At 41.9% G+C, this 17,663-nt stretch overlaps 1 protein-coding gene across 6 annotated transcripts in view; it reads left to right on the top strand.

Annotated features, from left to right (window-relative positions):
• rad17 (RAD17 checkpoint clamp loader component) overlaps positions 1-17,663 on the top strand; it is a 103,931-nt gene that overhangs the window by 48,858 nt on the left and 37,410 nt on the right. For 5 of the 6 annotated variants that reach the window (XM_019860873.1, XM_019860872.1, XM_019860875.1 and 2 more), the window contains exons 11-14: positions 3,337-3,440; positions 3,538-3,684; positions 3,939-4,067; positions 4,924-5,044. In XM_019860873.1, the coding sequence (XP_019716432.1) occupies positions 3,337-3,440; positions 3,538-3,684; positions 3,939-4,067; positions 4,924-5,044 (501 nt within the window). Of the gene's footprint in view, positions 1-3,336; positions 3,441-3,537; positions 3,685-3,938; positions 4,068-4,923; positions 5,045-8,843; positions 8,902-10,256; positions 10,743-17,663 lie in introns of those variants that run through there. The other variant, XM_019860877.1, reaches the window with a different exon arrangement.

The following is a 17,663-nucleotide window of genomic DNA, read 5'->3' on the forward strand; positions in this document are numbered from 1 at the left end:
GTTGCACCCGACCCTTTGGCCCCTCCCATGGGTGGTGAGCCCATGAGAAGGGGGACCCACGTTGCCTCTTCGGGCTGAGCCCGACCGGGCCCCATAGGTGTAGGCCCGGCCACCAGGCGCTCGCCAACGTGCCCCACCTCCAGGCCTGGCTCCAGAGGGGGGGCCCCGGTGACCCGCGTCCGGGCAAGGGAAACTGAGTGCCATTTATTTTAATCATCATGAGGGTTTTGTGATTGGATTTGGAGATGTCCACAGATTTCATTTTTCACCGCAGGTTTCAAAAACTAGTTTTTACTGAAAAAAATATTTCGGGAATGTGTGGCTGACATGGCAAACTTGAAGAAAAACATCTCCCGTTCGCAAAATACCTGGCTACATGTCGACAAGGACTAAATCGTTAAGTGGAAACTCCATCTATTCTCGACCACTTATCCATGCTCGGGTTGTGGAGGCAACAGTTTTAGCTGAGAAGCCCAGACTTCCATTCCACTTCTTTCAGGTCTTCAGGGCATCCCAAGGTGTTCCAGGCCAGACAGGAGATATAGTCTCTCCAGCATGTTTTGGGTCATCCCCGGGGCCACCTGGCAGGTGTACATGCCCGGAACACCTCATCAGGGAGGCATTCAGAAGGCATCCTAACCAGATCCACGAACCAACTCATCTGGCTCCTCTCGACGTGGAGGAGAAGCGGCTCGACTTTGAGCCCCTCCTGTATGACCAAGCTTCTCACCTTATCTCTCAGGGAGAGCCCAGACACCTTGCTGAGGAAACAAATTTTGGTCGCTTGTGCCCGGGATCTTGTTTTTTCTGTCACGACCTACAGCTCGTGACCATGGTAGGAAAGTAGATCGACCAGTAAATCGAGAGTTAGCCCTTTAGCTCAGCTTCATCTTCACCACGACAGACTGACACAAAGTCCGCATCATAGCAGACGCTGCACTGATCCGTCTGTTGGTTTCCCCACTCCATCCTGCCCTCCCTCATGCATAAGACCCGTCCACTTGGGGCAAGATCTCATCCCCGCCCCCAAGAGGGCATTGCACCCATTTCTGATTTAGGGCCATTGTTTCAGATTTGGAGGTGCTGATTTTCAACCCAACCACTTCACACTTGGCTGCGAACCGCTCCAGTGAGACTCAGTTTGAAGGAGCCAACATTACCACATTATCTGCAAAAATCAGAGATGCAGTATAGACGCCACTAAACTCTGTTCAGAAAGGTTATGAACACATCAGTGACAAAAGGTAGCTTTTGACAAAGGGAACCCGACCCTCACTGGAAACGAATCCGACTTACTGCCGGCAATGCAAACCAACCCCATTATATTAGTGGTATAAGGACCAAACAGCCCGTATCAGGGGGTTCAATACCCCATACTCCTTAAGTAAACCCCACAGAACTCCACAAGGGTCGAATGCCTTCTCAAGTCCACAAAACACATGTAGATTGGTTGGGTGAACTCCCATCCACCCTCAAAGACCCGGCCAAGGATGTACAGTTGGTCCACTGTTCCATGTCTGGGACAAAAACACGCCACTGCTCCTCCAGAATCTGAGACTCGACTTCATGATGGACCATCCTATGCAGCACCTCTGAATAGACCTCCCGGGTCTTTTTAAACACCTTTGTGACTGCAACCCCAGAGAAAGGAGAGCCCACCTCAGAGTCCACAGCAGCAAGACCGAGCCCGAATTCGAATCCTCGACCTCTGCACTGTTCGGCAGACGTGCTCATCAGTTTATCACTGTGCCAACCTATTCTTTAAAGCATTAATATTACATCATTCAATGTAGTTAATTTATTTTAGTGATATTAGCTCACAGTCACAGCCATTGATGTAATGGTACTAATATATTGAATAATTACGAAAAATTATATTTATTGTGATGTTGCATTTTTCGATTTTTTTTACATTCCCTGGTAAACAACGAATGAACTTGCTCATCATAAAAACAAAAAGACACTTTTTCTGTATAACAACCCTAGTGAGGCAATGTGGTTCAAAAGATGGATGGGTGGATGGATGTATTGCTACGGGAGCACAATAAATTTCATATCAAGGCAAAATAATTATATATTTAATTTTATATGACTACATTCTCATCCTTTCATGGTTGAGGCAATAAATAAACACATTATGAATATAGAGGAATGCATATGTTGTGGAATTGAACGGTTAATGTTTTTTTTTAATCAGATTACAAAATATCTTGTGGTAATGGGGGTCCTGGAGTTATGTTATGTTATGTTATGTTATGTTATGTATGGAAATGCTGACAAATGATTCTAGAAGTGAATTTTGAAAGTTTGGCAGCTTTGCTCACAGCTGGCTTAGCTTTGGCCACGATTAGTGGTTGTCTGCTCATAATGATAACTGGTGCCGTATTAAAAAATGTCAGTGTAATATATTGGAAGTATTTTAGCATCCCAAATCAGTGATTGAACATGAGTCCAGGATGAGTTGTTGATGTTGGTGGGAACAGTTTGTAATACAAATACAGTACATGCAATATATTTGCAATGCCATATACACTTAAACTGGGCTCAGACGATCAAGCCTCTCCAGTCGGGAACACTATTCAAGTAAGCTGCCACAACATTATATGCTGCCACGCACGACTTCAACCCTGGAGAACCCACGGGGTCCAATTTGGCCCCTATAAATTCTGATACTCAAATGCTACCCTTAAACCCCAAAGGGTAAAATTTGGCCCTAATCCTGAATTAGGATTAAAGCATTAAATATTTGAAAAAAACATATATTTTGATGATCAGTGAACATATAGCAGTCATTTAATGTATAATTCATCATTTTCTAAAGAAGAAAAGGGTTCTTGGTTTCTCCAGGGTTAAGGCACTGATCTCAGTATATGCAGGCTGGGAGGCTGGGCGGTCATTTCCATATTCCAGTGCAGAAATTGCATCCAAGGATCCATATTTAATGGGGGTCCATTTATATTCTTTAATGCACCTTCCAGGGCCCTACTGACGATGTGGATCTTGTCCACTAGTCCTGTCAGATTCTGCAAGTTGCTTAATTTACCAAACAGAATTAGCTGGCTCCTTCGGATTGGGAAATAAAATAGAACATTTCCTTTTAATTCCTGAAAGACAAACATTTGAACCTGTGAGGTTCCTGCCGATTGTCAAAGTCATAGAAGCTGTCTCGTATTGTGGTTGATAAGTAAAATTTATTAAATGTGTACACCTTGTTTCTCTTGCATTTGTTTGAAACAAACCGAAGGTGACCAATTAAAATATGGCCCTTCAAAATGTAAATGAGAAATGTTATGTAGCCCAAACACTAGACAAATAATTTTTCTTGCATAAATCCAGGGGGGACTCCTGAATGTATTCAAGAAGCTGAATGCGCCTTTGCACTTCAGTTACCATCACACCTTTCGCAACACCATCGAGAGTCATTACAAGTGGACCCTGAGGTACGAATGCACACTGTTTGAACATAAACATTAACATAGCATAAACTTGGCCTTTATTAACACTTTGCAATAATCTCTCCTGTTGAATGTCTCATAGTGGGTTATAGAACATTCGTATGTGTCCGGGGAGTTCTTCAACCTGTACCTGCACCAGAATTACCTGGACTTCTTCTCTGAGATGGAAGACGTCGAGAAAGCGAGCGAGTACATGTCAGACGCTGACCTCCTCACATCTGATTGGATGGTTAGCTTAACTATGCATGAACGTTTTGAAAACAAAACCAAAAAGTAGACTCGCAATCTAATATTAATGCATCGCTCAAAAAAAAAAAAAAAAAAAGATCTGTAAATTAAAATTGTTGCTAATTTACATGATGTCAAATAGCCAGCAAGGGCCGGGTCTGCACTTTGGATGCAAAATAACAAGATTGATTGTGGATTTAAGTTCACAGACCTTTTACATGGATCTGCTTCACTGTTGCACTGTTCTGTTCTCAGAGTAGTAATACCATGAGGGAATATGCGTCTTCGGTGGCCACCAGAGGGCTTCTTCACTCCAACTCTCAACAAATAGCTGTTGGCTTCAGACCACTCCACAAACCCAACTGGTTGCTGGTCAGTAAGAAGGTAGGACTTCAGCAGCTTTTATTCTGTCCATTGTGGTTTACCATACTGTAGACTGATGTAAATTATTATTGGTGAACACATGACTGAAGACATGGTGAAACTATGATGATGCTTTGCAGAACTTTCATAAGGCACAAAGTTGCAAACTGGTGCAATGTCTTACATTAAAAAAAAAAAAATCAAGAAAAATATGGACATTATGTTCATTATATTGTCATAGGTTGGTGACCAGTTCAGGGTTTGCCTTGCCTCTCTCCCAGAGATAGCTGAGATAGACTCCGTCTGACCTGTAACTCTCATGAGGACAGGTTGCATGGAAAACGTTTTGCTAAATTAATTGAAATTGAAAAATCTTATTTTGTTACAATGCCAATACCAAAAGATGTTTTTTAGGTTTGGTTTTTTTTTTTTTGGTTTTTTTTTTTGCTTGTTGAATGACAATTTGGGCGGCCCAGTGTTCCCGTGGTTAGCGCATCGGCCTCCCGGTGGAGGGTTCGATTCCGGCTTCGGCCTCCCTATGTGGAGTTTGCATGTTCTCCCTGCACCTATGTGGGTTTTCTCCAGCTACGCCGGATTCCTCCCACATTCCAAAAACATGCATGGCAGGTTAATGGAACACTCTAAATTGTCCCTAGGTGTGAATGTGAACGTGGATGGTTGTTTGTCTCCGTGTGCCCTGCGATTAGCTTGCAACCTGTTCAGTGTGTCCCCCGACCACTGCCCGAAGACAGCTGGGATTGGCTCCAGCACACCGCACAACCCTTGTGATGATGAAGCATTTTGGAAAATGGATGGATGAAATGGAATTATCCTTTGCTGTAATTTTACATAATTAGTCTGATGTTATTCTCGTTAGCATCGGGAAAACTGCTTGGCTGCTCAGTTCCTGTTTCGCCATTTCTGTATGACACCTGTCAGCCTCCAGACAGAGTTGCTACCATATCTGGCTAAATTCACCAACCCCTTCAAGAACCAAGGTGACACACACACACACACACACACACACACACACACACACACACACACACACACACACACACACACACACTCGTGACTGCTGGATTTTAGATTTTTTTTCATTTATTTGTGTCTTTATTTTACTTTAACCTTTTCATGTGCCCTGTAACCTGATAACATGATAAGCTGTCCACTGTAGTAACCGCTGTCCCTGAAAGGGTTAAAATCAATGCAATTGTGATGTCTAGCACTGGAGCTGAGACTGGCAACATTTTCCCCAAAAACTGAGGAGGAGGCAACAAAAGACTGGGAAAATTGAAGAATACTCAAAAACACTTTATGGGAACATTCCACTGGTGAACAGGTTAATTGGGCCGAGCTATCATAATTGGGTATAAAAGGATCATCCCGCCAAAGGCTCAGTCGTTTAGAATGGAGGATGGGGCGAGCTTCACCACTTTATGAATAATTAAATGAGCAAATATTTCAACAGTCTTAGAACAACATTTCTCACCGTACAATTACAAGTAATTGAAGGATTTCCATCTATGATCCATAATAACATTAAAAGATTTCAAGAATCCCTACACAATAAGGTGCCAGGCCGAAAACCACAATTGAATGCCTGTGATCAATAATCCCTCAGGTGGCACTGCATCAAAAAAAAAATATATATATATATATATATATATACACACACACTTACACACACACTAAATATACGACATTTCTAAAAAAAAAAAGAAAAAATACATTTCTCCCCAAAATACCAATTCCCTCATAAATATTGACCTCCCATTCGGAAGATATTTTCCTTTATATATATATATATGTCATGGTCTGTTTTACATGCAATCAATAACCCTTTTAAAACCCGTATATTGGCAGTATTTGGAATTTTAGGTCATATAAACGCATGCAACAACTGGAATAAGACCCGTGGGTTACTCCTTTTCTAACCTGTATATTGGATTATATAAACCGCAATCTGGCTATGAGGTTTTGGTTTGTGTTCTGCGCATGGCCTTGCTCTATGCGCAAGGAATCTTGGTCTTTGTAGTTCAGGAAGTTCTTGTATGCACCCTCCACACTGCACCCTCACCATTGTGAGCCTAAGTTGAATACATTAATTTCTCCACAGTGTTTTCATGTTATTATCCACCTCTGTGGCAAAAGTAGCACATTACACAATAAGTCCATACATTTGGTGCGCATCTTGCCGGAAATAAACAAGCAGAGGTAAACAATCAAGGCGTAGTTCAGAGGCATGCTCAAAAGCACACTCTAGGACAGGGGCGGGCAAACTTTTTGGCTCGGGGGCCACATTGATTTCTAAATTTTACAGGTGGGCCGGGTCAGCACAAGATACGGTACATACAAAAAAATGTATATGTTGACAGTCCATACATAACATCAACATAACAAAAGCATTAAAGTATTCCCATACTTATTTATTTTATTTTATTTTTTAATGAGAACAGTGAAACAACTATGGTATATGTCCTGTATGAACGTCCAAGTATGTTAACAACATACATGTGACAACACAAGCAACAAAGTGCAACAATATATTGCTCAAAAACTGCAGCACACAGTACAGGTATAGGACAAAACATAACAAAGTTAGGACTATTTGCTACAAAATGAGACGTGTAAGAGACCTGGTGGCTTTTCTTTCCACTCACTCATTGTCTCTGACTTGACCTCCCCTCGATCACCACACATGACAGCGTTGCTCAGCTGATGTCGCGCAACGAACTTTTGAAGCCAGCCACGGGACGCTTCGAAGTCTTCGATGCTCATAGTTAACGCTCTGGAACTCGCTTCCTCTCCTATTAGCGGTCCAGTTTGCGGAAAGTTTTTAGCACGATAACAGTCAAACCATTCCAGAAAAGGTTTATTTACTCGACTGCCCGTCGAGCCACAAGCAATTCACTCTGAGCATGGAAATAGTCAGAATCGGACTGAGCAAGAGTCGCTTCCTCGTTTTTCAAAGTCTCGTAGATTTGAGTCTTTCAGACTCCAAGCGTCTCCTGAATGATTCATACTTTGTAACCCGCTTCGTTTAATCAGATACACTTCACTTTCTCTTCCGCGGCCATTACTATTCCTCTTCGTTTGGATGCCATGATCTACAGGACGTAAAAAAATTCGCAATTCTAGTAAAACTCACTGCAATAAAGAGTCACTTGCATGTCGCTGTTTTGGATAGAAAATAGTGGCGCGGACTTATTCGTTCGTATCAAGCGGGAGTTGCTTGAGTTGGCGCGACTGCGGGCTTCCGTATCGTCTCCCCCTCCCTCCCTGTGCTCTGCAACTTCAAGTAACTGCGCCAAAGTCCAAAGATGGGTCAATGACAAACTTCAGTTAGGCTTTTGAATGTTGGCTTGAGCAGAGTTGTTCATGAAGAATCTAGAAGTCTTGGGGAAATTAACCTGGACATTAAACTTGCCCTATTTCAGTCATGTTTTACCAATTTGGAAAAAATCTACACCTTCTCCAAACCTGTGCCGTTTTTACAAGTCCATGGAATTTGTGTCTCCAGCCATTTACCTGGAAGTCATGAGACCAATTTGTTCGAAGTGCGTGCTCTGCCCTTGAGCTCAGTTTAAAACCATTGTGACACAGGTGTAGTTATTTAACAGCTGCCTGTCACATGAGATAACCCTCACCCCCTGTCACTTTCAGCCAGCAACCACTTCAGCCAATCAGGTAGGGCTGGCAACTCTTTTTTTTTTTTTTTTTTTTTTTTTAGGGAATTTCAGGTTTTGGCTGAGCAGGCCACAACTCCCAACCAAGCAACATAACCATTAAGCACTGCCTGTCACCCATCCCTCAATTTGAAATGTTCAGCTCATTCCTGTTGTTTGTTTATTTAGTTTATTTAGTCCGTACTTCTTCTCATTTTCATATCTCTTGACCCATTCTAACTTTAAGCCGTTCAGTTCATTCATATCATGAATTTTTTATTTACAAAATTTCAAAATAAAAGCCTGGGGCCCTTTACCGCTAATTTCCATATGTTTTGACTGAATCTATTTCAAATTTAAACTGTTCCGCTCATTCCTCCATCCATCCATCCATCCATTTTCTAACACTTATCTGGGGTCAGGTTGCGGGTGGCAGCAGCTTCAGCAAGGTAGCCCAGACTTAGCCCTCCCCAGCCACTTCTTGCAATTCTTCCAGAGCGATCCCAAGGCATTCCCAGGCCAGCCGGGAGACATTCTCATTTTGTCCTTGGTCGTCCCCGGAGCCTCTTGCTGGTGGAGCATACCCAGAACAACTCACCAGGGAGACATCCAGAAGGCATTCTAATCAGATGCCCAAGCCACTTCATTTAGTCTCACTGACTCTGAGTCTTTCCTGGATGACAGAGCTTCTCACCCTATCTCTAAGGAGAGCCTGGACAGCCTGTTTTCATGTATCATATTATATTTGTACAGTATAAATGACAGATGTATTCAACGTTGGTCCAAAGACACTAGCCATAAAGTTTTTTGTTTTTAATGTTGTTTTGCGCAAGTTTGGCTTCAAATAATCAAGCCATTGTCCTGCTTGTTATTGTGGCAAAAGCAGGAAGTTAAGGAGCTCGTATTCCAGGTTTGGTCACGTGATGTTCCACAAAAAGCGGATTTGTTGTTTCAAATAGATTGTGATAAAGGGGAGGTGGGGTGGGGAACCTGCTGTCCAATTTACCCAGTTCTGACGTGAGTTTCTGACGAAACATAAAATACAAAATTAATACAACAGCTTAATTTTTTTCTTTGTTATTGTGTGAGAACCTTGTCAGTGTGACATCACATATTTTATATTTTTCAGCAGAAATAACATTTATCCAGGATGTGGGGCACTTGCCACTGAAGAGGTTCTCTCTGAGGTACAGTTCGTATTCTATACCATTCATAGCCTGTTTGAGGTGTACCCGTTGAATCACCATGATGTATTCATTTAGCCTTTGCAAAGTTTTTTCAACATACAAAGAAACAATTTTCACATTTATTACTTTGGGCAAGTAGTTTTCATTTCAGTGAATTTCTTTATGTCCAACATTATTTTTAAATTACCAAACTAGATTTTTTAAAATCATGTTTAAATCTTAATCATGAAATATATATACAGTCGTACCTCTACTTACGAATGTCTCTTCATACGAAATTTTCAAGTTATGAAACGTCTCAACAAGGAAATATTGCCTCTTGTTACGAAATAAATTTCAAGATACGAAAGGTAAAAATACAGTATGGCCTGCTACTCGGAGCTCCGAGTTTCATAAACGCAACATACTTGCCATTGGCTATTACCGAGCATTATCCTGGCATCCCATTGGCTAAGAGGGACTTCTACCGTATGTGTCTCTGCGTTTAGATAGAGAGATATGTGTCTATGGAGCGTCCTCGTCATTCGCCCCTCGGGTCATGAGGTGTTCCGATAGTTTTACGTAAATGTGAATCAACCAGAAAAAGTGTTCACCAGTCGGGCGATCGCTCACAATACTGATGTTTGCCTTGGACATTTTTGAAAGATTGTTAAAAGCCGACAAAAGCAAACGTCCTTGGATCAGTTCTTTTCAAAACTCCAGGCAAAAACCACTTCTGAGAGAGAACATGAACTAAAGGGCAAAAAAACGATGAGGACGCAGTTCAAAGTTAAATCACCATCATTTTTATTCTTGACTCTCTTCTTTGTTTTTTACATTATGCACAACTCTCATTTATTGTGCAATAATCTCATTGTAACATGTATTTGTTACATATTTTGATGCATTTTTATGCTTTAGGAAACATTTATGTCTGAATTTTGGGTGGGCTTGGAATGAATTAGGGCATTTACATGAAAAACGCGTCTCTACTTACAAACTTTTCTAGTTAAGAAATTTCTTCCACAACTAATTCGTTTCATAAGTAGAGGTACCACTGTGTGTGTGTGTGTGTGTGTGTGTGTGTGTGTGTGTGTGTGTGTGTGTGTGTGTGTGTGTGTGTGTGTGTATATGAATATATGTATGTATGTGTGTACTCCAATGACCAATCAACGAACATCATTTAGCTCCACCCGTCCTACACAAATATTTCTGCAGATAAACGCCTCCTCCAAAAGGCCTCGTACTCTCTGTAGTTGAGTAAATAAACTTTTCCTGGCCATTGTTTAAGGAAATATGGTATATCACCTTTTAATGTCTATTGTGGCTCAATGTGATTGTTTTTCCATCAGTTTCTTGTCTGTGTGCATGATCAGGTTCAAACTAGAGGCCCTGACAGAACATGAAGGTCAGCTGAAAAGTGATAATGTGGAGGACATTGAGGATGTACAGGAAAGATATGAGGAGTGCCTACCAGCCAGTAACCCGCAGCACCCAACAACTTGTGTCAAGGAAGAGGAGGCGGACATGATGATTGAAGAATACAACAGTGATTAACGTGCAATTTACAAATCCACACTGATGGTAAATGTGAGATTCGGTTTTTGTTTTGTTTTTTTGAGCTGAGCTATGCGTTTCGGAAGTTTAAGGACAGAATTTCTTTGAGGTCTTACCTTAATACCAAGGAAATACTACTTCATACTTCCAGTTGAAATATTGCCATTATTTGATGCCAGTTCAAGAGAAGCAACTTGTTTTTCATGTTATATTATGTTAAACTATTGTAGCAAGAGTTTTCATTCCACTTGTCATAAACTGTTGAAAATACACATTGTCTTAATTGTTCTTGAACTCATTGTATGTACCTTTGTGCTGTTCATTGCTGACATGTTGTTCCTCATTTCTCTCGTGCACATGGTCACGCCCACACCCTTTGAGTCAATATTTGCTCATGAAGCTGAAACTGTTAAACAAACATTTGAATATTCCCTCTGGTGAATAATGATCTCAACTTTAAAGTCAAACATTTGCCGTAGATACTCTCTTTACAATGTTACCAGAGTTGTCACAGCCACACCAAATGTGAAGATGTTGAGGAAATTCATTGGTGAGAATTGCTATGATCGGAGTTAATGAAAACAGTGGCCTTCGACTCTTTTCTTGGATTTAAAGACAACAGGATTCTTAGTCTTTGTGGTACTGTTAGGCAGTGGTGCTGATCAAGACTTGGGCTGTGATTACGTTATTTATTCAAAGCAACAGGTAAGATGAAGTTGTACTTCTGAATTTGCAGATCATTTTTGGCCACCATAGCGAACGCCCTTCTGGAAAGACTTGCATTGAAAATGTTTGTGTCTGGGGAAATTTCATCTAACTATGTCTTAAATGGACTATCCATGTACTTGTACGGGGTCACTCCATACTGGAATTGAAAAATGCCTTCAATGCCACAATGTTGGATTGAGAAATATTAAAATTGCCTAGTTTATCTTCTGGAAAAGAGTAGAATAGACCTTTTATTTTCCATACAACGGGGGAAATTGCATCTTCTTGTCGATAGAATTAATTGTTTGTACCATTCTGTCAAAGAAAATAATTTAAGATTTAAGATATCCTTTATTTGTCCCACACTGGGGAAATTTACAGTCTACAGCAGCAAGATTGTGAGTAGAAAGAAGAAAGAAGAAAAACAAAGTGTTTGCATTCACAAAATAAATGTACACCGTTTAATTAAGTGCAATATAGATATAGATAAGGTGGCTGTGCAATTTACAATTGTTTTTCACATCATTTTATTTTTTATTCAGCAGCCTGACAGCAGTCGGTAGGAACGAGCGCCGGTGTCTCTCCTTCTTGCAGCGCGGGTGTAACAGTCTCTGGCTGAAGGAGCTACCTAGTGCTGTCAGGGCGGGCTGCAGGGGGTGGGAGGGACTTTCCATCATAGCTTTTAGCTTAGCTAGCATCCTCCAGTTGCCCACCTCCTCCAGAGTGTCTAGGGAGCAGCCTAGGACAGAACTGGCCCTCCTGACCAGTCGCTCCAGTCACTTTCTGTCCCGGGCCGAGATGCTGCCTTACCAGCAGACAATGCCGTAATGGATGGCCGAGGCCACCACCGAGTTATAGAAAGTCTTAAGGAGTGACCCCTGAACCCCAAAAGACCTCAGTTTCCTGAGTAGGAAGAGTCGGCTGTGTCCTTTCCTAATCAGGGTGTCCGTGTTAGTAGACCAGTCCAGTTTATTGTTGAGAAGAACACCTAGGTACTTGTAGGAGGTCACCCTCTCTATGTCTATAAATAAAACAGTGAAATAAGTTTAAACTGGCAATTGAGTAAAACAATAAACCGTAAACGAGAGCTGCGAGCAGCTATGACGGGCCCTTGCAGCCCGGGCTACTTTGGGGAACTGGCACGTGATACTGGAAAGTTAGGGTACTGGGACAATGGAATTAAAATTTTCTGAAAATCGCAAAGTAAACCTCTGTTTTTTTTTTTTTAATAAATGCCAGGCATGATGTGTGTGCAACTTTCATGAGTTTAGACCCTCAACTATGGTCTCTTCTTCAGGTTACTTTTCCTCAAAATGGGTTTTTGAGTTTTTTCTTGCCCAGTTTGGTGTCATGGAATGTTGCCAGCCATTGTCAACTTACGGTCTATGAAGCTCTTTGAGACTCCGTTGTGCAGTATGGCATATAAAATAACTTGACCCAACTTCACTCTTGCATTTGCTGTAGCTCGTATGTCCTGTTTAATTTTGATTGATAACGTGAAATAATACCTCACGCATGATATCTGCAGCGACGCATATCCATATATTATCTGTGCACGAAAATAGTGAAGAAACACCATACTTTCCAACATTTTCTGAAGATAAAACATCTTGGGAATTTTTGTGTATTTTAGCCCTTCAAAAACAACTGTGTTTTCTTATCAAACAGTGTGTTGCAAAGTGAGCAGCATTTAACAAAATGAAATGCTTAATTTTCAATATCCTTAGGTCAGGGCTGCCAATTACGTCGATCCTGATCGACCGGGAAATCTAGGACTGGTCCCAAGTAGATCCGAAAGGTGTGAAAGGGAAAAAAAAAAATGTGTGTCTTTGTACATGTTAGTAATATATTTTTGTTAATGTACACTTGCACCCTAATCATCCTATCAGTCTCGTTTTCACAACAAAATATTTAAAAAATAAAATAAAATAAAGCAGGTAAATCTTTAACCTACGGTGGTGCGTGACCTACGTCAGCGGAAGTTGTTAGCGCTCAGCAGTCTGCAATTGCAGCTTGTTATCAGAGCTTTTGCGCTATATCTTTTATCGTCATTATTCTCATTCAGAGTTTGCTTCGTGTACAATTCACAGAGGGCACGGGCAAAGAATAGGAATGTAGAGGGCCCAGGGAAGCACTTTAAAACGGTACGTGTAAGCTACGATAGTCAACAGGCTGCAAAAGTGCATCGCTTGCTTCAGTGTAAGGCTCCTCATCATGGCGCGCGTGCGCGGTAAGGGGCGATCCTGGGAGGTTGGTTGAACGAAAAGTCGATCTTCGGTCCAAAAAGTTTGGGCACCGCTGCCTTAGGTGAACCAGCCAAAGTTTTGAAGTACATCAGATACAAATCTCTTTGGAGAGTTCAATAAAGTATGGCCTCTTATAGGTGGAAATTTTGAAAGGAAATGGTGGACTTCCTGTTATGATTAGGGTATGTCTCTAAAAAGTTTTTTTTTAAGTTCATGGGCTCTTACTTATACCTCCCAATTTTCAGAGACCTAGGTGACAAATAGAACCAGCGTTGTTTTGTTCAATATTTGCAAGAGCACAATTGAATGAAATAAAAAGCTGTACTTTTCGTCTTGAACATCATATGATCCAGCCACAATGTCAAGACAGGTTTTTTTAAAAATGTACCAGTATACTTGTGAAAGGCCAATAAGGGGGTCAGATTTTAAAGATAACAAAAAAAATGGCGGACTTCTTGTTCGATTAGCACAGTGGTTCTTAACCTTCTCAGAGGTACTGAACCCAACCAGTTAATATGCACATTCACCGAACCCTTCTTTCGTGAATTTTTTTTTTTTTCAAATTCAAGATATTTTAAAAAACGCATTTATTAAAAACAGAAAAAAGTAAATAGAATTTCAAAAGAAAAGTATACTTTTTTTTTTAACCGCACAAAGTATGATCACGACAGGCACATGTAGACAAATGAGTGAACTGAATTTCCCGCAGCACTGATTGGACTAGCAATGTAAAGTGATCATCTGCAGCCAGTGATTGCCAAGCGGGTGTGGCATAACTCATTGACAAATTGAGTCAGGTGTGTCTTACGCTGCATGGCAGACGCTCAGTCGAACCCCTGAGACCGATTTACCGAACCCCTAGGGTTCGATCGAACCCAGGTTAAGAACCACTGGATTAGCATATCGCTGCATGAGACTTTTATGTAGGTCTTGCGCTCTTACATATGCCTCCGACTTTTCATAAATCTTGGTGAAGCATATAACTGGACCCCTCCATGAGCCGTCACCTTACAGTGGGAGAGGGTTTGTGTTTCCCAATGATCCTATGAGCTAAGTTGTCTGGGGCTTGAGGCCCCTGGCAGGGCTATCCATGCCAAACAGGTCCTCGGTGAGGGAAAGCACGGTTCAGAGACCCCCTTTTACAAGTATGAAATTTGGACCTCGTTTTCACCTGCTCAAACGCAGATCACCGTGCCCCCCCCCTCTGAAGCCAGGCCTGGAGGTGGGGCTCACTGGCGAGTGGCTGGTGCCTGGGCCTGCACCCATGGGGCCCAACTGGGATCAGACCGAAAAGGCAACGTGGGTCCCACTTCCCATGGGCTCACAATCTGTAGGAGGGGCCAGAGTGGTTGGTTGTCTTGTGAGCTCGGTGGTGGCAAAAGGCAGGGACCTTGGCGGACCTTGGTCCGATCTCCAGCTACATAAACTACCTTTAGGGACATGGAATGTCACCTCTCTGGCAGAGGAGACGGAGCTAGTGTGTGAGGCAGAGAAGTTCTGACTAGATATAGTCCTTAGAAGGGGTGCTGAAGTCTGCTCCTTCTGGGGACTCCATCGTTCTGCTGGGGGAGTTCAATGCTCACGTGGGCAATGACAGTATGACCTGCAAGGTCATGATTGTAAGGAACGCCCCCCCACCCTCACCCCAATCCCCGATCTAAATCTGGGTAACGTTCTATTACTGGACATCTGTGCTTGTCACGGCTTGTCCAGAACGAACACCTTGTTCAAACATAAGGATGTCCATATGTGCGTTTGGCACCAGGACAACCAAGGCCACAGTTTGATAATCGACTTTGTAGTGTGTCGTCGGATTTGCAGCCGTATGTTTTGGATACTTGGGTGTAGAAAAGGGCAGAGCTGTCAAGTGATCACCACCTGGTGGTGTGTTGGCTCAGATGGTGGAGGAAGATGCCAGTCCAACCTGGCAGACCCAAACGTATTGTGAGGGTTTGCTTGGAAGGTTTGTCAGAATGCCCTGTCAGAAAGAGATTCAACTCCCACCCGCATCAGAACTTCACCCATGTCCCAGGGGAGGCAGGGACATTGATTCAGAGTGGATCGTGTTTCGTGCCTCCGTTGTTGAGGCAGCTGATTGGGGCTGTGGCCGCAAGGTGCTCAGTGACTGTTATGGCGGCATTTCCCATATCCACTGGTGGACACCCGTGGTAAGGTATGCTGTCAAGCTGAAGTAAGACTCCCATCGGTCCTTTTTGGCCTGTATGACACCGGAGGCAGCTGACTGGTACCGACTGGCCAAGCGGAATGCATCTTCGGTGGTCAATGAGCAGAAAATTCGGGTATGGGAGGCTTTCGGCAAGGCCATGGAAAATTACTTCAGACAGCTTCAAGGAAATTCTGGTCCATTGTGCTCAGTTCCCTCATCTGAATCAACCTTTGGAGACAGCCCTGGTGTTTTCTGGACTTTCTTAGGCACCCTGAAGCCTTTTTCACAGCAATTGATACTCTCTCCTTGAAGTTCAGTTCAGATCATTTTCATGGCAAAGAGGGACTTTGCAATTTATTGATATCCATCTCATAATTCTTCAAAACATACTGGAGTACATGCAAATTGCCATCATAAAAAAAAAAAAATGGTCAGTTGACTTTGTGAAAATTAATACATTTTGAGTGTCATTCTCAAAACCTTTGGCCATGGCTGTACATCCTGAGTTGGAATGCATGTGAAAAAGAATGTAACAGAATTAAACCATATTTTCATTTTTGTCCAGCTTTGGGTGTCTGACCTTGATCAACAATGTCCATTGAGTTTTGGAGATGAAGTCATGTATTGGCAACCAAGGGTGCTAAGATGTTGATGCTGATATCATTGAGTCTGACAGGTGCCCCTTCTTTCTATATTTTTAAATGCCAGGGATGGTCTCCTGTTCATTTAAGCGGTTATATAGTACACAGCTGATGCCTTCTTGATATTCAATCAAATGATTAAAAAAAAAAAAAAACATGCGAAATAGGCCTCAACAAAACAATTGGTACCCCTAGAAAAGATTGGAGGGAAAAAATTGAACCATAAGGACGTTTAATCAAGGTGTGTCCTCTATTTAGCTTCACATGCCAGGTGTCTTCAAACTTCGAACCAGGCAGTGACGCGACTTAAAATTGTCACTATGCTGTTTGATGACAAGGTGTGTGCCACACTAAACATGTACCACAGTGTCAGGTTTATCCAATTTGACACTCAGGAATAAAACACAAGGAGGAGACAGGAGACTCAATTCTGGTACCAGGAGGGAACGAGGAGAAGCGTTCGGTTTCAGTTCTCGGCACGTCACCCCTCACGATCTCCCCCTTCACCCCCTTATTTATTGGGGAATCTACTACATAGGTGTGTCCAACCTAAAGGGTGGGGGCTGTTGAAGACACACTGAACTTGTTTGACTATGTGTGTGTATGTGGGTGTAAATTACGTACATGTGTGCAATTGTTACAAAAACATCACGATGCAGCTGGTGTTGATGGCTCCATTCACTGTCCAACCTTGCTCCTGTTTAGTCTTAACACTTATCTCTTCCCAACCACGTCCTCGGAAAGGTGGTTGCGTCCCTAAACTTCCACACAGTGCACTAAGCATTCTTGATTATAAATGTGAGTATATAAATATAATACAAAGGATTATAAATGTGAGTACATAATGATTAATATATCTTTATTAGAAGCATAAGCGTTCTTCATTGCAGGCATAGTCAATTAATGATTAGAGGCATAAGCGTTCATCTTTGCAAGCATAATCAATTTATCATTGCAGGCATAAGCTTTCTTCTTTGCGAGCATAATCAATCAATCAATCAATATCAAAATAACAATAATAACATTAATAATAAGCGAATGTAAGATAACTAAAAATAATCAATCTATCAACTAGTTTGTAAAATAAATAGCACCCACACATGTGGACTGACAAGGAGTATCTGATAGATTTGTGAAAAAATATCAAATTGAACAGATTTTACAAAGGAATTCTGATCCAGTGCCAATGATATATAATATGATAAATTCAAAACATTTTATAAATAATGACCGTATTGACTGGAAATAAATAATCTTAATTATTCGTTTACATTTTGTACACATTTGTGTGCATGTATGTGTTTTTAATTGAGTGTTTTTTTTTTTTTATTTGACTGATGGTCTGACGTTTGTGTCCATCCATCCATTTTCTGATCTGCTTTATCTTCACAAGGGTGCAGGGGGTGCTGGAGCCTATTCCAGCCGTCTTCGGGCAGTAGGCGGGGGACACCCTGAACCGGCTGG

The sequence above is a fragment of the Hippocampus comes genome, unplaced genomic scaffold, assembly GCF_001891065.2.
Source record: "Hippocampus comes isolate QL1 unplaced genomic scaffold, H_comes_QL1_v1.1 scaffold130, whole genome shotgun sequence".
Lineage (NCBI taxonomy): Eukaryota > Metazoa > Chordata > Actinopteri > Syngnathiformes > Syngnathidae > Hippocampus > Hippocampus comes.